At 39.8% G+C, this 21,911-nt stretch overlaps 2 protein-coding genes across 2 annotated transcripts; one reads left to right on the top strand and one right to left on the bottom strand.

Moving 5' to 3' along the window:
• Nucleotides 1-2,126: 2,126 nt before the first annotated feature.
• On the top strand, nt 2,127-9,635 carry ldha (lactate dehydrogenase A4). The gene is made up of 8 exons (XM_017722507.2): nt 2,127-2,285; nt 4,468-4,599; nt 5,899-6,016; nt 6,391-6,564; nt 6,744-6,917; nt 7,147-7,264; nt 7,667-7,790; nt 8,496-9,635. Exons 2-8 carry the CDS (start codon nt 4,471-4,473, stop codon nt 8,658-8,660), a joined length of 1,002 nt encoding a protein of 333 aa, XP_017577996.1. The 5' UTR covers nt 2,127-2,285; nt 4,468-4,470; the 3' UTR covers nt 8,661-9,635.
• Nucleotides 9,636-12,099: 2,464 nt separating this feature from the next.
• On the bottom strand, nt 12,100-21,903 carry tsg101a (tumor susceptibility 101a). The gene is made up of 11 exons (XM_017722509.2): nt 21,773-21,903; nt 21,517-21,586; nt 19,713-19,800; nt 18,664-18,729; nt 18,388-18,551; nt 16,666-16,792; nt 16,265-16,322; nt 16,011-16,105; nt 14,552-14,754; nt 13,701-13,940; nt 12,100-13,530 (listed from the first exon to the last, which is right to left on the bottom strand). The coding sequence occupies exons 2-11, from the start codon at nt 21,556-21,558 to the stop codon at nt 13,441-13,443; spliced, it is 1,173 nt and encodes a 390-aa protein (XP_017577998.1). The 5' UTR covers nt 21,559-21,586; nt 21,773-21,903; the 3' UTR covers nt 12,100-13,440.
• Nucleotides 21,904-21,911: the final 8 nt, after the last annotated feature.

The following is a 21,911-nucleotide window of genomic DNA, read 5'->3' as shown; positions in this document are numbered from 1 at the left end:
CGTAAGACCTTCCATGTCATGTTGAAAGTCACAGACAATGTTTGTCTACAGCAGTGTTTCCTAATCCTCCTGCTGGTGACCCACAGCACTGCACTGTTTCAGGAGTTCCTTGACTCAACACACCTGACTCTTCTCACTAACTGATTATGGTGCCTTTGATGAACTGTGTATATATATATATATATATATATATATATATATATATATATGTGTGTGTGTGTGTGTGTGTGTGTGTCTGAGGACACTAATTGTTGAAGCTTTGTAGGTGGAATTCTTTCCCATTCTTGCTCGATGTACAGCTTGCTCAACAGTCCGGGGTCTCCGTTGTCGTATTTTGAACTTCATAATACGCCACACATTTTCAATGGGAGACAGGTCTGGACTGCAGGCAGGCCAGTCTAGCACCCACACTCTTTTACTATGAAGCCACGCTGTTGTAACACGTGCAGAATGTGGCTTGGCATTGTCTTGCTGAAATAAGCAGGACGTCCCTGAAAAAGACGTTGCTTGGATGGCAGCATATGTTGCTCCAAAACCTGTATGTACTTTTCAGCATTAATGGTGCCTTCACAGATGTGCAAGTTACCCATGCCATGGGCATTAACACACCCCTATACCATCAGAGATGCTGGCTTTTGAACTTTGTGCTGATAACAATCTTTTCCTCTTTGGCCCGGAGGACACGACGTCCATGATTTCCAAAAACAATTTGAAATGTGGACTCGTCAGACCACAGGACACTTTTCCACTTTGCATCAGTCCATCTCAGATGAGCTCAGGCCCAGAGAAGCCGGCGGTGTTTCTGGGTGTTGTTGATATGTGGCTTTAGCTTTGCATGGCAGAGTTTTAACTTGCACTTGTAGATGGAGCGATGAACTGTGTTCACTGACAGTGGTTTTCTGAAGTGTTCCTGAGCCCATGTGGTAATATCCATTACAGAATGATGTCGGTTTTTAATGCAGTGCCGCCTGAGGGATCGAAGGTCACGGGCATTCAATGTTGGTTTTCTGCCTTGCTGCTTACTTGCAGAGATTTCTCCAGATTCTCTGAATCTTTTGTCGATATTATGGACTGTAGATGATGAAATCCCTTAATTCCTTGCAATTGCACGTTGAGAAACATTGTTCTCCACAATGTTGTTCACAAAGTGGTGAACCTCACCCCATCCTTGCTTGTGAACGACTGAGCCTTTCAGAGATGCTCCCTTTATACCCAATCATGACACTCACCTGTTTCCAATTAACCTGTTCACCTGTGGAATGTTCCAAACAGGTGGTTTTTGAGCATTCCACAACTTTCCCAGTCTTTTGTTGCCCCGTGTGTACGTGTGTGTGCGTGTGTGTCTGTGTGTGTGTGTCTGTTTGTGTGTATGTGTGTGTGTGTGTGTCTGTGTGTGTGTGTGTGTGTGTGTGTTTGTGTGTGTGTACTTACATTTACATTTCATATTTGCTGAATTCTTCTGTATGTACAGTATATATACCTCTGACTGTAGCTATACTTATCTCCCATTGCACATCATTTTACTTGCAGATTGTTTGTGTTCATAAAGTATAGCCACTCTTTAATTATTTATATTTTATTGAATTCAATTTTATGCCGACACCCGCACCGAGAGAAATTCATTGTACCCTTGGTACGTAAAATAAAGTAAATGACTTAGATTCTGATATACTGCATTCTGTGACCACTGATGAAGGACTAGAAGATGACAGACTCAAACTGAGCAGAACAGATGAGTTACTGTCTCTGACTCTACAACTACAAGGCATGTGTGTCTAATAAAGTGGACAGTGAGTGGACAGTGTTTAAAAACTCCAGCAGCACTGATCCATTCGAACCAGCACAACATACATTAACACGCCATAGACAGACAGATAGATAGATAGATAGATAGATAGATAGATAGATAGATAGACAGATTAAAAACCCCTTTTAGCTGCACACGTGGTTATAAGGCTGGTGAAGAGAGCTGGTTTATTAATGTACAGGGTGTTTCCCTTTGAGATGACAAAGTCACTCCACTCTCGAGTCATTCTACCACATCCGCACCGCGCGTGACGTTTCCTTACAGGGAACGTGCCTTCCACCACGAGGCGCGAGACCAAGCCCGCCTGGTTCATATGTAAATGAGGTCGTGAGCTCACAGTGCCTCATAAAGCGCGCGCACCGCCCCCTCGCAATCCGCACAGCTGCGGAAGAGCCCTACTGCACTGACCAGAGCAGACCAGCCCGAGACATTCGGACAGCTTCATTTCAGCTTCAGCTCAAACACCATCCGTCTGCAGGTGAGAGGGGCTTCATGGTGAGGTTCCTTTATTCTGTAGTGGGGAGCTGGACGTATTGTGGTTAGTATGGAAACTCAACTGGCAGCCATTCATTCATTCATTCGTTCATTCATTCATTCGTTCACTTATCGAGCACAGACTCTGGAGACCAAACGTGTTTTTTCCTATCCTCAATGTAAAGACTATGCAGACTGCTTGTGAGTGCTGTTTATTTATTATTGGTAGTATTTTTCGAAATCTAATACTGATAATATGAAATAACTGGCTATATACCTAAACTGCACAGCAGCTGTTTCCTTGATAAACAGTGGTGAAGTGGTTTTTACAGTAATTAAGTGCATAAATGGGTTTAGTGTCCTGACCTCGAAAAAAAGGACGCGATGCTGGTCAGCCCCGCCTGCAGAGAAAATGCACTAGATATCTAAATAAGCTCTCAGCTACTGATGGATTTACCATATTCGTAAGCGCTTTACTCTTGTACGACTGCATTAGAGAGAAAAAGAGTCACGCGAATAGAGACTGATGGTAACACTAGCCAAGCCATTAGGCTTCACTGCGGCTGCGCACCATTTCTACGGGCTCTGTTATGTAATCATGCATCCAGTAAGAAGGTGGTGTGACCCAAACCGTTATCCTGTCCTTCATCACCTGTTGACCAAATCCAGCGGTCCTCGAGGACGACGAGCAACTGGACAGCGTCATATGAAGATGAAGTCACGTTCTTATTCGAATTCTCCGTTAAATCGAATCTATTCGAATGTCCGGTTAAATGGAATTTCACCTTGAAATGACGCAGTAATTTAACCGCTGTACCATTTATGGTGGAATTGAAAATTGTAATAAGATGCTGGCGCATTGACAGCAGATCCATCGTCGTCGTCTAATATCGTATTTTGTGGCAGCTATCTTTATTTCCCTTTTTATTTCTGGGGTTGAGTTGGTCAAGATCATGAGCATGGTCCGTACTGACCAGGTGTGTCACCGGACCCACGATGCTGTGAGCCTACGTGCTCACAGAAATGTCCGCATGACAGAACAGGGTCTTACAGCAGCCGCAGGTTCCTCAAGCGATGCTTGCGCAATGAATCATGGTCCTTGTAGTTCTTACTCGTGACGATTCAATTAGCTGCAAAACGTGTCTGACCTTCAGCCTTAGAAATGGATATTATTCTGACGTATATATGTCTTATTAATATATATATATATATATATATATATATATATAGTGGAGTATAATAGGTCACATATTTAAATCCACAATGTTGAAATAGCCAAGGCATTTGCTTCTCGTGTGCAGCTGTCTGGATGTCATCATCGCCTTTCCAGTGTTGCATAAGTGAGGCACTGCCTCAGTTCTCACAGTTAAGGATGGACAATTTATAACAAGCATCTGGAGACAGATAAGGCTGATATTTACTCAGTCAGATACTTAGAGCAGGCCATTGTCTGAAGTCCATTTCTCCCATTAGTTGACTTAACCGAACTTATATTCACATGGCCTCCAGTGCCTGACGTGCACCGTAAAGGAGGGTGCTTAAGTGGGTGTCCTTGCAGAGGACTGATTAAGTATGTATCCTTCAGAAACCACTTATGTACATGCCTCTCTCCATGCAACATTGGAGGGGGCTGCTGAGATGTAAATAGCATCTCCAAAGCTAAAGCTTTTTTACTGACCACACCTAACAAGCAAGTAAAAATAGTGTCATCCTATACTGGCAACAAAGGTGCAACCAGAGCTGGCTGAAGTTACTGCTGTGGAAAACTCATCATCTCTTGTCAGACTATTTCCAGTCATGTTGAACTGGATAAGAAACTTTAGCATTCTGGTTAGCCCCCTGGCTAAAATACACTGCACTGCACATGTGCAAACTACCCCGTATTCTGTAATAAAGCAATGGCCACCAACTCTGCTCCCCTGTTGATATCATTTCCTGTAGGATTCAGCTACAACCATTATGTGCCACATCTGATCCAACTGCTACTTATCTTCAGAAGTTCTTCATTCGCTAGATCTTCGGAAACACACACACACACACACACACACACACAAAATTTAATCTAAATTAATGACAACACATTTTCAATCAAGCCCTTGGTTAAATGCCTGGCCCTAAAAACCTAGTAAAAAAAAAAGATTAACTGTTAATGCTCTGCTAACAGACAACTGTGTGTCCCTCTACAGAAAATGGCATCCACTAAGGAGAAGCTGATTGCCCATGTAAGCACTGAGCAGGCAGTGGGCAGCAAATGCAAGGTGACTGTGGTTGGTGTTGGCATGGTGGGCATGGCCTCCGCCATCAGCATCCTGCTCAAGGTGAGTGAGCTTGTTCCTGTGATGATGGAGTTAATTTTATTTAATAAATGTTTTATATCAAATTAGCCATTAATAGTAAATATGATGAATGTATTAACTGATATTTTTCATTTATTTATTGCCAATGGCATTACGCTTCTAAAATAGTATAAAGAATTGTTTTTAAAAATAAATATTTGAATAACAGAATATAGAGTGGTGTTTTTATTCCATTTCTGAGAGAATTCATGAACTTTTGTAAACACTGCACAGAAATCCAGTGGTGTTAGGAGCTGTACATGATGTAGATGATTGTCTTGGTCACTTTGATCCCTGCTCTTGACAGAATCAGGTCAGACAATCATACGTTGGGTCAGATGGTCCAGAGACATTCCACCTCCATGACTGCTTAGTGAAGCAGAGAGGAGCTGGCTGAAAGCCACACTGCAAAAACCACTCCTGTTAGAGTTGGCCGTAAATTAATTGTAACTGTTTGCTTTCAGATTTTAATAATCTTTGAGGGAAACTTAATTCTCCAGGTTTCCACCTTTCACTGTGTAAAATAGAGCAAAATGCCAGGAGTACATGTAAGTAACAGGTTTGGCTCCAAGCTGACCTTAAGCTATTTGCTGAGCTTTCTGAATGAGAGAGAAGAGTCTGGAGCTCAACAATCAACTTTTATGCCCAGAGGTCAAGCCTAAGTAAATCCACAAGATTCTACTTGTCATTTTCCCTTTGTCAACATGCATTGTTCAGAGTAAATTGCTCAGCCATGGCCTCACACCTAATATCTGTCAGAAGGACGTGACTTTGAGAGCATGTAATTTTCAAATTCCAACCTTTTCCAGCATTTATGAATAACTTTAAATCAAATATAGAACTTAATCATTAGTTATTTATTTAGCACCTTTCTCAAACTCAAGTTCGCTTCAGAGTTACAACAAAATCAGCAAAGCAACAGCTAACAAATACAATCTCCCCACCAGCTGTACTTCCCCAAGCTGTGATGTCATGTCTCTCAGCCAGTGGGCTAAACTCCCCTGGACGTTGTGAAGTCTCTCAGCTTGCTGAAATGGTCAATAAGTCTTTCAGCCAGCAGCACAATCAAATTCCCTGAACACAGTCAAATTCGCTCAGTCCAAGGCCCAGTTAAACTCCCATGCAGCAATTTAGAGTCTTCAGGCCCATGACCCAGTTAAACTCCTATGTTGCTGTGTAAAGTATTTTGACCAGCACTCCAGTCAAACTCCTGTGTTGCGGTGTAAGATTTATCTGAGCCTTGCTTATAGGCTTGACAGAAAATGTGTGATTTTTTTCCAGGACCTGGCTGATGAGCTGGCTCTGGTTGATGTGATGGAGGATAAGCTGAAGGGTGAGGCTATGGACCTGCAGCATGGCAGTCTCTTCCTCAAGACACACAAGATCGTGGCTGATAAAGGTAAGGAAAACCTCTGAAGGAAGGTTTTTGATGTTTCTTTGTTATTGAGCCCTGTTTGCACTGTTTATACTTATTTACTTACTTACTTGTGCCTTATTTACTACTGAACTGACCGTCTTGGTCACTTTTACTACATGGTCATAAACATGTGTCTATCTATTACGTCTATCTATTTGGGAGATGACAAAGTTCTTCTTGATCTTAAATTTAAAATGAATGTTTCTCAATGTTGAAATAGGATGAGGTGACAATGCTGAATTAAATGAAAGCAATTAATAGCAACACCTTTAGTTACTGATTAAAATGTCAAGCTAAGAACTCCCTCTGGCTTAACATGAATGTCTCACTGTGAGTCTTTTCTGTGTGTGCTCCAGACTACAGTGTGACTGCTAACTCCAGGGTGGTGGTGGTGACCGCTGGGGCTCGTCAGCAGGAGGGTGAGAGCAGGCTGAACCTGGTGCAGAGGAACGTCAACATCTTCAAGTTTATTATCCCTAACATCGTAAAGTACAGTCCTAACTGCATCATCCTGGTGGTGTCCAACCCAGGTTAGCACTCTTTTCCAGCAAAGCTCCTGTTTGTAGGCCTATTTAGAGCAGAATTAGATCAAAGTACATTATTTTAGCAGTACAACTAATACTTTATCAAGATACTTCTCACTTGACATAATTCTTTAGCCATGTGAATTCTTTAACTATAGTGAAATAATGAACTGTATTCTGTGCAGTCGACATCCTGACCTATGTGGCCTGGAAGCTGAGCGGCCTTCCAAGGAATCGTGTGATTGGAAGTGGCACTAACCTCGACTCTGCTCGTTTCCGGTTCCTTATGGGCGAGAAATTGGGCCTGCACCCCTCCAGCTGCCACGGCTGGGTGATTGGAGAACATGGTGACTCCAGCGGTGAGAACCTATACTCTTTAACCTTTTATCAGGTTTGCTTAGCTTATGTAGAATTAAAAATGTGTTGTTCTTAATGAAAAAGTTTGCAATTGTTATACTCATTGAATTATATACACATTACAGTGTGTCACAGAATAATATGCTGGTATAACAGATTTTTTTTAAGTGTAATCAGACCTATAAATTGTAATTCTAAACGCCTTTGGTCTTTAATATGTGTCTTTTGCAGTGCCTGTCTGGAGTGGTGTGAATGTAGCTGGCGTTTCCTTGCAGGGCCTGAATCCAGACATTGGCACAGACAAGGACAAGGAGGACTGGAAGAGCGTCCACAAGATGGTGGTTGACAGGTGAGATGTATGCAATCAACTTGAGCTGATAAAAATACCAACTTTGAGAAAAGTTGAAAATAGTTAGCCTTGGAATAGGTACCAGGCTTGCTCAATCTTCTTTTATCTGAGATGAAAGTGATTGCTAACAGTAAAAGTCCTAGATTGTTCCATGGAAGATAAGGAGCATGTGAACACCAGGTACCACGGCATGCCAAACTCATGTTACAGCTTTGTGACCAGATAATGAAATAGTGCACCTGGCACAGGTTAATCTATTATATGCTGCTGCAAACTGAAAAAACTCTTTAATTAATGGGGACTGCTATATTCATCTAGCAATAAAGGACTACTCAAATGAATGCATTTTAAACACAGACTTAGAACCTCAATGTGTTTTGTGTGCTCCATCTGCATTGACAGTGCATATGAGGTTATTAAGCTGAAAGGGTACACCTCCTGGGCTATCGGAATGTCCGTGGCTGACCTGTGTGAGACCATCCTGAAGAACCTGCACAAGTGTCACCCAGTGTCCACTCTGGTCAAGGTGAGAGCTTCCTCCTTCTACTCAAGTTCCTTAACTTTATGAACTTCGATAATCTAATAATAGCTCATCCAGTTTGCATTAAAGTCCCTGTAGTTACTAAATAATGAGATTTAGTATATAAAAAGCTTTAAGAGGTAGGTAGTAGGCGAATGTAGCATTGGGAGTGTGGTTTTATTTATTTGTACACTCATTGGTTTAGTGTGGTGTGCTTGCATGTTTGGGGAACTGAACCAGTGTTCTGCATGCAGGGCAGTGGTATTACCCACTACACTACAGAAGTGAGCGTTATAAAATATTGTATGCTATGCTATACAAATAATCACCAACACTACCCTCCAATGCTTCAATATGAACAATTTATCTTGAACAAGCACTTGCCCTTTTTCCTCTATCCACACTTGACAACATTTCTTTTTATGCCACAATTTATGGCGTTTGTAACTTTGCCAGCCTTTAAACCTTGCATCCATATCTTTCTCAAGTGACAACACCCACAATACACAGTGACCTACAGTTAAGAGCTACTGCTGATGTGATATGAACTACTTTGCTTGCATGCAACTTAGTAACTATGTGGTACGGCTACCATGATTGGTTAAAATGCAGTGTTTATTTTTAGAAACATAAACATCCCCTACAACATACAAAGTCAGCATTAATGAGTTGTTTTGCATACATTTTTAATTTCTTGCCCTGTTTTTCCAGGGCATGCATGGAGTGAAAGAAGAAGTCTTCCTGAGTGTCCCCTGCATCATGGGCAGCAGTGGCCTGACTGATGTGGTGCACATGACCCTGAAGCCCGAGGAAGAGAAGCAGCTGGTGAAGAGTGCTGAGACACTGTGGGGGGTACAGAAGGAGCTGACCTTATGAACCATGCTCCCCTCCAAAATATAACCTCCAGTCTCTCATGGCAAATCTCAAAAGTGGCTCCCCAACCTCACCTTCCATGACACCCAATCTCTACCTAGAGTCCATCCCTCCCCTTTCTTTCACCCTCATGAGATGTCTTGAAGCAGACCTCAGACCCATAGACCTTAACACTCCTCACTATAGCTTTAGAGGAGCATATATTTATGTAGTCTTTACATGCTATATGGCCTTGGTAAATGGTAAATATATGGTAAAGTTAAGTGTAAGTGTGCATATATGTTTGTGCTTCTTGTCTTCCTCTCTATTTTTCAAAACAACAAAGGAAAGTAACCTATTCATGATCAGGACAGTTTGTCAGTTTGGGTCTCTGTTTGGTATTTGTATTCTGAACTCAACAAGCATTCCGTACCATTTTGTTCCCAATGCAAAAACAGTCAGTTATAAAGACCAACACCCTGTTAAACCAAAGCTGTACATCATATCAAACCAGACCTGAATCAAGGTATACATGTCTGTTAGCAAAATCAACCTCAAGTGCACTGAGATGAGTCTTTATTGCCATAGACAAGCCCCTCACATCTCAGTAATACAAAACAAACAGGGTCAACTGGAACTGTTGACAGTTCTTTGTCTCATTTGGTTTAAACTGAATGTGGAACAAATAACCTGACAGAGAACCAAATGGAATTTTGTTGCGTCTCACTGCAACTTCTGGCAACATAATTGTGAAAGTATATGTATAATTAGATATCTGTCAGTTTAAGTGACAAGTCACACGTACTTGTGATATGTATATCTGTACACCTTATATATCATCTAGAAAGGTTATTTTTGTATTTTTATTTGTGAACTGAGCTTGATTGCTAACAAAACGCTCCTAGTGGCATTTCACTCAGACACAGAACTTAATGTGGTCAGAGTGCCAGAGCAGACAGAATCACTCCACCTCCAAATAAAGGTTGACTAAACAAAATCTATGCTTTTTTCCGTGTTTTGTGTGCTCCAGAACCTGAAAGGATTTTATAGTGAGTGGAAAAAAGAGCTGATTGCATAGAAGCACAGCATAGCTTTTGTAAAACTGCAGTCCAACATTTAGCATTTGTTTTAGATGTTTTAGTGGGGTTCCATTAACACATGATGAAAAATTTTAATTGGCTGACAAAATTATTGTTATGAGGTCCACCTACATTTTAGGTCATTGGTCACCAACCCTGATCCTGGAGAAATGCCTTCATTCAAGATCTGGTTCCATTCCCCGTCTGCCACACTTGCTCCAGCTAATTATCTTACTCAAAAGTTCTTGATTGGTTGGATCAGATGCATTAGGGAGGTTGCAGTATGCAGGAATGAGGATCTTCAGGAGGAGGACTGTTGTATAATCACAGAGTGTAGCCTCTTGAGGTCCACCCTCTACCCCATCAACCATTGGTCAGTTTGTGACCCTAGGACCTGATAGTATTTGTGTGGTGGACTGTGCTCATTGCACTGAAACTGACACAGTTAGGGTGTGAGGAACAGAAACCCTTCCCTTGTAACTCTAGCTTGCTGATAGACAGTTAAGCCCAGTCCCATTTGGGACAGACTCATGAACCATGCAGGCTGTGCATGTGCCACTCAGGGTGTCACACTCATAATTTTAAATGACCTAATTTGCTTATCTGCAGTGGCTCTAATCAGATTCCACACATATTGGAGGTCAATGGCAAATTAATAAACACATTTTTACCTAAATCTAAATATCTTCTACACTTCATCCATTCTGATTGGTCCTCACCTGAATCTCAATGAATTTTAGGTAAGTGGCCACTGCTGTTTCAACGTGGTCCTTGCTGAAGGCAGCAGTAAGGCTGCATCGTGATCTCTAAAATGAGAAATGGGACATTTAATTTGTGTTCCGCAAGTGTATGTGCAACTGTAAACTGCAGGACCTCAATGGTGCTATTTAGGGCTGGATTTTAGAGACTGTAGCACATATGTTGATGCACAATTTTTCCAACTGAGGTTGGTGTAACACCTCTGCCCTCCACTCTGCAGACTTGTGTTGGATCCCCCACACTATGCCAATTAGAGACCTTGGACAAGATCCCCAATCAAATTGTAAGTTACTCTGGATAAAAGCGTCAGCCAAATGCCCTACATGTAATGTAATGCATTCATCTTCCTCTAGCTCTGGTTTGCCCAATCCTGATCCTGGAGATCTACCACCCTAGAGAATTCAGGTCCTACATACCTGCCTATAATATTGAGATTCCCTTTAGTCCAAGCCTTGATCACCTGGATCAGATGTTAGATTAGGGTTGGAGCTAAACGCTAACAGGTGGGTGATCTCCAGGACCAGGATTGGGCACCCCTGCTCCAGCCCTTCATCAATGGGCAGTTTCTGACCACAGAGCTGCTCTTGCCCTTCAGCAACACCACTGTACCCAATTCACTTATACCAGTGCAATAATCATGTCAGTCACTGCTGTGCTGAGGCCCACCACCCAAATAATATCTGGTCAGAAGTCATTCTACAGATGTCTTTCTCCATTAATGAATAGCGCATAGACAGCAGTGAAAAATGCAAGACAGTGACTCAACAAACATGCTGACGGTATAACAAAATGATGTGAGGCGGTCATGAAAGGTAGAAGGGGAATTACAAAATACTGCCCTTTGTTGTCCTCCTCCTAAACCTTTCAGTGTTTATCAGTAATCATTACATAAATGCTTGAGCAACTTATTGTGACCACCAGTGTGAAGATTGTCTGCAGAAATATTGTGATAAAGATCTCACCTTGATCCAACTTCACTGAACAAATATAAGGGCTACAGAACCTTACGCTTGTAGCTTACAACTTTTCCCTGGTAATATAATTCCCATTCGACTTGTCCATACTTGTTTGGTTGGCACCTAAGCTTGGCCATTTTATTCTCTCATTTACTCTAGTTTTCTTTGTCTGACTTGCATGTAGTCTTTAAAGTACATAAGTGTGCAGTTTATTATCTGATGAGGTTCTGTGTCTATAGTGTGTATTCAGTGTATTGCTTTCTATTGTTTTAACTAAATACAGATTAGAATCATTCTACACATGTATTAATAAATAGAAAGTAAATTAATAAATAAAAGTAAAGCGATTAAAAATGCAGCACAAGAAAAAGAATGAATGACTGAGCAACATTTTGCAAAATATCACTTATTCAAATTTTTTGCGATATTCAATAGTATCAATCATCAGCCCAAGGCTAGTATACAGAGGAGTACTCTGTACGCTGAGGTTACTCTAGGGGTGGTCAGTATGGCAAAAATATAATCGCTATACATTTTCACAACACATGAGATGCATCATGATTTTCTGACATGCTGACAAAATGCACTAATAGTGCCACATTTTAAAAACAGCTATCAAAATCTCTTGGTACGATTGTTAGACAAAATTGGTTGCAATACATCGAGATATACAGGATTAATGATGCTTTTTATATTAAATATGCATTTGGTTAGCATTCTGTAAGTTCTTACAATATCCACAGGATGCTTAAAAAACATCACAATAACAGAATCAATCATGATAGTAATACAATATCGTCATTCTTCCCACCCCAAGGCTACCCTTTAAATTAAGGGACAAAAACAAGCATAACATGCTAAGAGATATCAGAATGAGTAGAGCAGTGTACTCAGTGCTACAATAACATCGCAACATAAACTTCACACAGCAGTATCAAAGACCAAATCCTCCTGCTTTTTATTGAGCTGCTGATATTAATGACTAAAGATCTGAAAACAACAGGAAGGAAACAATAAGATGAATGATCTTTGTAATATAAAGATCCCTTCAATTTAATAAAACAATACAACCCAAAGTGCATTAAAAACAAAATGAATGGACCTATAAGTTATTTTTACAAGTATTTTGTCAAAAACATTTTTTCTTCTCAATTCCTTTGAAACCTACTTAAGATAAAAAAGTAGCTATCGCCCCAAAGCTGATGCTGGAATCATTCAAACTCTAGCAGACATGCAGGCACACACGCACACACACATACATGCAAACATACATAAATTTACACTCAGTCTCATAGAAATTAGAGGGTAAATGCTTTTGTAGCCTTTCCAAATATTTCACACCTGAAATATCAGTCAAATAAATTTTAAATAGCTACATGACAGACAGTTGTACCATTATAGCAACAACTCTCAACCAGAATACAGCAGGTTGACCCCATGACAGCACAGGGGAAACATACATAGTCAGTTTGACACAGTGAAGTTAAATTATTGAAATACAGAAGCTCAGTTAGACAGTTCCTCCTGTCCCATAATTTTTTATGGGGTGTGGAGAAGTCATTCAGCAGTATCACACTTGGCTACATGTTGGAGTGAGTCCTGAAAAAAACTCTTTTCACATTTTGATAATAAACTGGTAATAACAGTTATCATGAGCTATGTGAAGCACTGCAATAAAACTAGAAGTACCAACAGATCCTAAGACGGAGGAAGTCCTAAGACAGTAAAAGATGGACATAACTAATGTTCTACATACAAGAAAAACAGAGATTTACCCCAGTGATCTCGTCTCCAATCTGCTGAAGAATTAATCACTGTTGTGCTTCCTTTCTGATTATAAAATTTCATCTGATATCGACACACAAAATCTAGTGCCTTGGCATCCTGAAGGACACAAAGACATCATGTGCTGTTTTCCAGAATGTTGCTGAGAACTATGCAGACAGACAGAGGAAGGTGCGATGGGTAAAAATGAAGTAAGGAAAAAAAGGAGATCAGTTGGCAGTGGGATCAGTAGAGGTCACTGAGTCCAGCAGTTTTTCGGGCTTTCTGCATGAGTGCTCGCAGCTGGAACTGTTTGCGGGACAGCAGGCGCACATGCTGTAATAAAGGAATAAACAGAGGTAAGGCAGTGTTCAGGCCAGGAAGCTCCCATTCAGAATAAATGTAAAATCTAAAGGTAACAGTGGGAACAAAACTGCGAAGAAATCAGATGGTCCACTGAACGAAAATTGAAAATGATGAGGTAAAGTAAAAAAGATGAGCACCACCTTGAGAAAGACCTCCAGGTCGATGACGCCTCTGCGCAGAGCCTCCCCGAGGTAGAAGATGGTATCCTCAATCGCGTTTTCCTCTGCATACAGGTTCAAGATCTGCTTATAAAGTGGTGCTGTGGGAACAATGACATCATCAATGTCATTATTCTCTGACTGGTTCTCCATCTTCTCTAGAGCTTCTGTTAGCTCTTCATCTTTCTTCTTTAGGAGATCAATATTCCTGTCCACTTCAGCCTGCAAAAGAAAATAAACATCATCATACAAGTTACACTGCGCTAACATAATCACAGTGGTAGATGATGGCAAATCAGATGTTCCACATTATTAAAAGAAGCAGTGATAGAAAACTCAGCCAATGCCAGTTGCAACAGCAGATAATGACAGAACAAAATGCTCATAACTGTCCAGGGGTACCCGTTCATTATAGAATAAAATAGTGGCTAATGGCACCAGCAGGAACACCAAAACTAGTCCAGTAATGCTATCATCACATCACCACGGTGACATAATTTGATTGGGTGGAAAGTGTTCATCTACCCAAGTTGTTATACCTGATATTTTTTTAACCCCACCTTATTGTTCTATTTATCACCAGGTGGCAAGGAATAAAAATATTTTTTTGGAAAAAAGATACAATATATATATTTAGAGATTCTACCTTTATGTCTCCTCATTACTCGTAAGACTGTTTAAAAGCTGAATTAAAGCAAAATGAGAAAAGAACGGAAAAACGCAGGCAGTAACATTCTTTGTGACCTTGAGTGTTCGAAAGACAAAACTTGACCCAAAAGACTGTACATCGTTTCTGAAATAACCGCTCAGACTACTGGGAGCTGCACTCTCACCACTTCCTGGTCAAGGCGAGACACCATCTCCTCCAACTTCTGGTGGCCTTTCTTCAGGTCCTCCTCCGTGCGCTTGAGAGCGTCCAGCTCGGCCTGAGCTCGATCCATCTCCTCCTTCATCCTCCAGCGCAGCTTATCACTCACAGCTGAGATGAGTGAGGCACGGATAGTGTCCTCCCCAATAGTGCCGTCCCGACTAGGCCCTTAAGAGGGAGCGAGGGAAAATGGCAAAACCTTGATTTGATGCTACTGTCTGTGTTATGTTGGCTTCAATTGATGGCTTTGAATGAATCTACAAGCAGATATTTCTGAAATATGTACTGAAGTTGCATTGTAGGGGGTTAGGTGATGAAGTAACTTTAATTTGGAGAAATCAATAAGTTTTCAGGTACATGAAGTTCTGCAACATAGACTCCTCAACTTTATCTACAGTTCACATTGCTTAGTAAGACACCTACAACAGTACTGTCAAGGCTTGTATATTATTCTCTATTGTTTGCACTGTTGTCTTGCACTTAATGATTGTATAGTTTATTGTATGGTGTGCTGAACAGTCCATTGTCTGCATTTATGGACTCTTGCACTATACGCCTCATCCACTTATCTGCTGACGTTAGTCCTAAGCGCAAACTAATGCAGAAAATTCAGAAACTGTGCATCTCATACAGTGTTATTGTAGCATGTCTGCACTATACAACTTTGCCTTGGCTGTCCAGGCTGCTAGCCTCTGGTCAGCAGTGTGAATGTCACAGTTAATTTCAATGCCACACTGGAAAGCTCTTCATGGAACATTATCCCACTCCCTACTCTAAATATAGGTGCTCACGAGCCAAGGGGCTACATGCTAGCTCTTTTAAACTACATCCACCCAGAACTTTGACCTTTTCTACCCCCGAGTCTGGTTACAGGCTTGACCTTTCTGAGCACTCCACTGAGGTCACAATGAAAAGGTGTGGACCCAAACTGAAGGTCAGAGGTCAGTGGCAGAGAAAGGTCAGTGTCATGAATGACATACTTTTTGTACCATCACCTCTAACATTAATGCAGCCTCATCTCTCTGCTGACTGTATGTGGACACTGTTCTAAGCCCAGCGAGTCTCATACTCAGCACATAGGTGTGATTTAGTGGTAAAAGATAGCTGCATAATGCACTCTACTGCACTGCAGAACAAGCACCCACCACCCTATAAATATGGTATTAAAAATGTTGTAAGAAGTGGAACTGGGAATGGGAATAAAGTCTTCCTATTAAATTTCTTGTGCTGCTTTACTAGAACCTTGAATCAGATTCTTATCAGAAACTATAAATAATTGCCAACAACATATTTTGCCTATTTGTGTAGCAGAAATCTGTATGTGTGTTCTGGTCTAATCCGGTCCATTTATTTTTACCTGGCTTTAAACATACTGTATTAAATGTACTACAAATCTCAGAATCCATCAGGGCAGTATAACTTACCTACAGTAGTGACTGGAGGCTGGGAAGGGTAGTGTGCAGGACCCCCTGTGGCAGGATAAGTTGTCCCTCCAGCAAAAGGATATCCTGGGTAGCCACTACAACAGACGAAATGCATATATCACACAAAGAAAACAGTTACACATTACAAACATACCTAAAATTTTATTCCAAGAAACATAAATAGACATGTATTGTGTTGTATACGTAATCATTGTGATTTTCATCTATATCTTGTGACTCGAAAGATGCATTACCATGGATTTGGGTTTGGACCATAGGCAGATACAGCAGGCATGCCAGGCATGTAGGACTCTGGATAAGAGAGTAGAAGATAATTAAAATACAGCAGCAACTTTCATAGTTGATGAGAGACATCTATAGTCCAAAGCAGGAGTTACACAGCTCACTCAGATACAGTCTCTGCTTGTTTGTCACAGACGTTACAATGCCAGCAAAAACTTTAAAATAAAACTCATTTGACATCCTACAGAAGAGGACACTAGACATTTTAACATGATAGATCTCTCTAAAGGGGAGATTACTTTTCCAAATATAGACGCATTTTACTGAATTTCATCAATACTGATACAAACACACAAGTATAGCTTCCAAATATAATGTGTATGTGGTTTTCAAACATTTGGAGGGCTCTTACGATTTGGGGGCCCAGTGGCCTGGAATGCCTGATAAGGGGGCTGAGTTGTGGGCCTTGAGAACACAGGAGGCTCTTCTCCAAAAACAACAATCATCACCTGGATCAGGCCATACAGGTCAGACTGAGGCTGGATGGTAACATGCAAACAAGCACACACAGAAATTGTACATGAGAACAAATCAAGCTACCAAGAGTGTTTATTCAAAGTTCATGTTTAGCAAAATATTCAGAAAGCTGAACCAGAAACAGTTTTCACCATTCTAATTAGTGTTAAAGTGGAATTCCATCCATTTTTCAAACTTTCTCAGTAATTAAAGGGTTAAGATCTAAACAAGGTCATTCAGGGTGGTTTGATGGGGAAGTTCTAGAGAAACTTACTGGGTCAGAAATGTTCACAGTGATGGTGATTAGAAACAGACATCTGAAGAATTTAACACCACTTTTTTCTGGCAAAATAGTCACTGTTATCACTATTTTTCCATTATCAACATTAGAAACAAAACTCGGAAGACACATGCAAATGTGCCAGTCACTTTGCATAGCAAATAAAATGCCCATATTTGCACTGTACACATCACAACCTTTGGTTCCTATTACAACCACTATAAAGAAATCGGTATGTTTCTCTACAATTCATCATTCAAACCATGCTGAATTACTTTGTTTACTTCTTAATGATTGAGTTATGCAGAAATTTTGCAAAATTCCTTTTTACATAAAGGCATACAGGATCCTAAATGATATCCACTGTGTATCTGTGAATATGAATAGCCACCATATGCAGACATTCATACAGGTGTCTGCCAATATACTTGCACAGAACATGAATGTTTGTGCTGGAGGGGGCAGTGTCCGAACCAGAAAGTACAGAAAACGAAAAGGAATGTCTGGTGTTCCTCACGTTCTCTGCAAGAATCAAGAACCAGATCACTGCTTTTATAATATTTTGAAGGTACGTCATATGAACATTTGTAATGTTGTACCTGCTCTGGCAGCTGATCACTGAACTGTTCCAGAACTAATGCAAAATCAAATGGTTTCGGTAAAGTGGTTTGAGTCCTGTCTCACCACCTGGGCTACTGGTTAACCACTCAGCAAACTAGTGACTAATGACTCAGATGTATGATTTTAAAGTAATTTTAACCAACAGAAAACACTTCAATTTTACCATAAATCTATTTTATTCATTTGTTCCCTTTAAACAGACAGTACTTAAACGTACAGTTATATACATATAAAAGTTTTAGAACGTCTAATCAAATCAAAACAAGTGAAAAGTTAGCACGCTCTACAGAGAACAAACTTACAAGCTCGTTTCCAAAAAAGCTGGGATGCCGTGCAAAATGTAAGTAAAACCAGAATGCAATAGATGTGCAATTCATTTAAACCTTATTTAATTGAAAGTAGTACAAAGACTTCATATCAAATATTAAAACTGAGAAATGTTATTTTTTGAACGTTATATGTCCATTTTGAATTTGCAATGATTTCCCCTACAGAATTGTATATGCTTTTAAATTAAACAAACAGTAATTGTGCATCAAAATGAATGTATTAACTTATTTTCACTTAGAAAAGAAAAAAGAAAAAAAAAAAACTTGCCCAAGAGTGCCCAAACTTTTTTCTATGACTGTACCGATGAATGTGTAAAATTAGTATTCATCCAACACAAGCAAAAACATTTTGTGCATTAATAAATCAGCTCTACATTTTGTGTCTTACATGCTTCCATTCATGTAGATAGGGCAGGTAGATCTTGCCATTGGCATCAATGTGTTTCCCAGTCTTGATCATCATCGCACTGGTAGGTTTTACAAAACAAATGGGAGGGTTGTAGGGATATGTATCCAACAGCCATAGACACACAGGGATATTATACACATTTCCTATAAAGAGAGAAGTAAAGAAAACCTTAAGTATAGAATACAGTCTTGATTTCTTTAATTATTAAGTTAAATTGACTAAAAATGCCAAAACAAGAACAGCTAGCATTTATACCTCTATAGCTTACTGGCACTGTCCCCGTCAAACTCATTAATTCCCTGGATGATCCATCATTGAACACTATGGGGGGAAAAGCAGAAAAATATGATTACTTAATCTTAGGTTCTAAACATCTCTCTCATCAGACCAGCCCCAAGTATACTGTTTTTTGTTAAAGTTTTAATCAACTCAGAAAATATTTAAAGCTATTCATTTAGGCAGAAAGCATGTCTTTGTTTAAAAACACTAAAATAAACACAACAAATAAACAATACACTGTGGTTTTATCTGTTAGCTTAACCATTTTGAAAATTCTCCTTGAGAAGGTCCAGTATTTACAGTTACCATCATATACCTGCTTCAGCTAATCAATCCTTTATTGAATTAAATGGAATTTAACAAATCTATTCAATGACTGCAGTGAAACAAGAAACCCACAACCAAACCAACTGTTACAAATCGTTTCTTTAACTTTATGCATATTATCAAATTTACTTTAAATACAATAACAATCATATATTCTAAGGTTATATAGCACAGACAAAAACAGATTTAAACCATTATAAACTTTCATATCATTACAATGCTCTACCAACCACTTTAGAAACCCCTATCCTGCGAGTCCATCTGGTGGACAGTGGACACTATTATCCATCTACTGCCATGCATAATTTGTGTTAGCTGCCCCTTTGGAATCAGTGATCCGTTTCTGACAGCAGATACATTTTTGGCTGGATATTTTCTGGTGGTGGACATCTCTCAAAATTCCAGTGACACAAAAGTGCACTTAAACTACAGCAAATTTGTCACAGCACATGTTACACTAGCGCCACATCCACTACCTTGCCAGCAATATTCAGTGGATAACAATATAAACAGCAGTCCTGTGGTCAGACACTGGACTGAGGCAGGGTGTGGCTGATGAAGTCTACAAATCCATAGGCTACAGACTGAAATTGTACACCTATATAATGGACTTCTTAAAGTGGCTAGAAAGTACAAGCAAGTTGTCTCTAATAAACTGGTGTGTGATAGCATATGACGGAAAATTGAACAGAACTTACCATAAGCATCCATCAGAGGCTTTAGGTCTTTGTACTGCAAGATGACATTTGTTATCTCACGAACAGTGAGGTCACGGTATTTATATTGCTGAATAGTGAACAAAAGCAGGCAGAATGAAAAGGGGGTTATTTACAGTGATTAAGGATAAACACCACATAAATGACACATTCTGCAAAAATGCTTTCTGTCCTGCTTATACACCAGTGCTAGCAAATAAACCCAGTAAGGACTTAAGGAGTTCAAAACTCACATTACTAGTTCATCCACCAGGGACCCAGGTATGGATTCTGTTGATGTACATTTTCCCTTTTAAACTGTTTTTAGAAGACAACCAACCACTGAAAACAAGTATGAAGTTTTTACATAATACACTTTGGACTGTATTTTGGGGAAATGTTGCGAAATTGCAAACACTGATTTTTTTAAGTAACAACACTTTCTCACCGTAATCTTATCAAAGTTTAATTTGATCCAAAATTAGTGAGCATATAACACACAAAGACTAATATACTGTCTCTGTCATAACAAAACCTTGTATCTCCAAAAGGGTACCTTTACAAGTGGAGAAGAAAAAAAATAATAATTCAATGCAAGTTAATGTAAAGATATTATATTAGAAACAATTTTGGGCCATTTATGTTGGTCTAATCATGAAATTGTCACAAAACATAAAAGGCCTTTTGAAAACTTGAAAAAGTACATGAACTGCATGCAATGCTTTGTTCCAACAGCAATAACGTGCTTTATTTTACACGCATCACTGCTCTTGGAACAAAACATTTTTCGGTTTTTGACATGATGTCTGCTGCCCTTTAAATTGTGTGTAGATGTCATGACGAATGGACCAAAATAAATGGCCCAAAATTACTTGGACAATTGTTTGGCTACACTGACTTACATTAAAAGTAAAGAATGTTTTTTTCCCTACACCTGTAAAGTCATTTTTTGGCAGACATGAGGTTTCGTTCCAGTTGTAGCGATATGCTATAAATATAATTGGGAGGTCTGCACAAAAACCATGAATTCTCTTATACGTCCTGCCCCAAATCACCTGATTCCTCTGATTAACAGCTCTCTGGCTAACTAACTAGTGCTTTACCCACTGACTGCAACAGACGAAATTTGTGAATAAAGCTACAAAGTGGTACATGGCTCATTTTTTCAACGTTCACACAAAATGCCTCAAATGTGTGTATGTACATCTTCAGCTTGTGTGTGTGTTGATATTATTGTGTCACTAATCGCAGTTAACCTACAGTTAACCTAGTTAACGTTACATGGCTGGTTGCTTATAGCCTGCAGACGGCTGATTTTGAAATGCTGTAAAATTCAGATAATTATTTTACTTTCTACCACAAATTATGCTGTAATACAATACAGAGTATAAACTGTTGAAATGGGCAGTTTTAGTGACATTTAATTATTGTTGAAATTTTGTAGCAGAGGGTCTCTGAGAGTTGAACTACCGGGTACAGTTTTCATGCGCTGTTGTAATTTTCACTTAAACATCTAACCTAACTAACGTTAATGGCGCTCTATAGCTACACTGTAGTTATATATATATATATATATATATATATATATATATATATATATATAAAAACACATAACAAATGGCCTTATAAACTGCTATAAACTGCTACCCGGAAAGCTTAACTACTTAATGTTGGGTCAGGGTTGGTCAAGCTATTGGGTTAAATAGTTCGCAGGCTAACAAGGCTGGCTAGCTAAGCTAAGCTAGCTAGTTGCATCAAAATCATTCACCATACATCATAAACAAATAAATAAAACTCTTCTGCTTACCTTCAGCATCTTTTTAAGCGCGCCTTCGTTGACAACCGCCATAGCTGATCTCCTAAACCTTTCTGGCGATCTTTTAGAAATAAAATAAAGTAATATTAACTGTAGCTATAATGTTAACCGGCCGCTCAGCCAGCTAGGTTAGCTAGATTCAGTAACCCTGGCCTGGTCCCCGGCTAATCCAAGCCAGGGCCAGGAAACTGTCAAACCGAGATACTCTATTAAATCTTAAGTTCTGAGACAAGTACAACACGGCTACCTGGTATATCACGCGGTTAAAACTGTCTAGGTAGTAATTCAGTCATTTATGGAAACCTCCGAGTCAAGTGTAGCTCGTCGAGAAAGGTAAATAAGGCAAGTGCACTTTGCCAAAATGGACAGACAGCTCGACTTCTTTC

The sequence above is a fragment of the Pygocentrus nattereri genome, chromosome 11 (assembly GCF_015220715.1).
Source record: "Pygocentrus nattereri isolate fPygNat1 chromosome 11, fPygNat1.pri, whole genome shotgun sequence".
Classification (NCBI taxonomy): domain Eukaryota; kingdom Metazoa; phylum Chordata; class Actinopteri; order Characiformes; family Serrasalmidae; genus Pygocentrus; species Pygocentrus nattereri.
The sequence above is the reverse complement of the archived record's forward strand: the minus strand, read 5'-3'. Positions and strand labels throughout refer to the sequence as shown.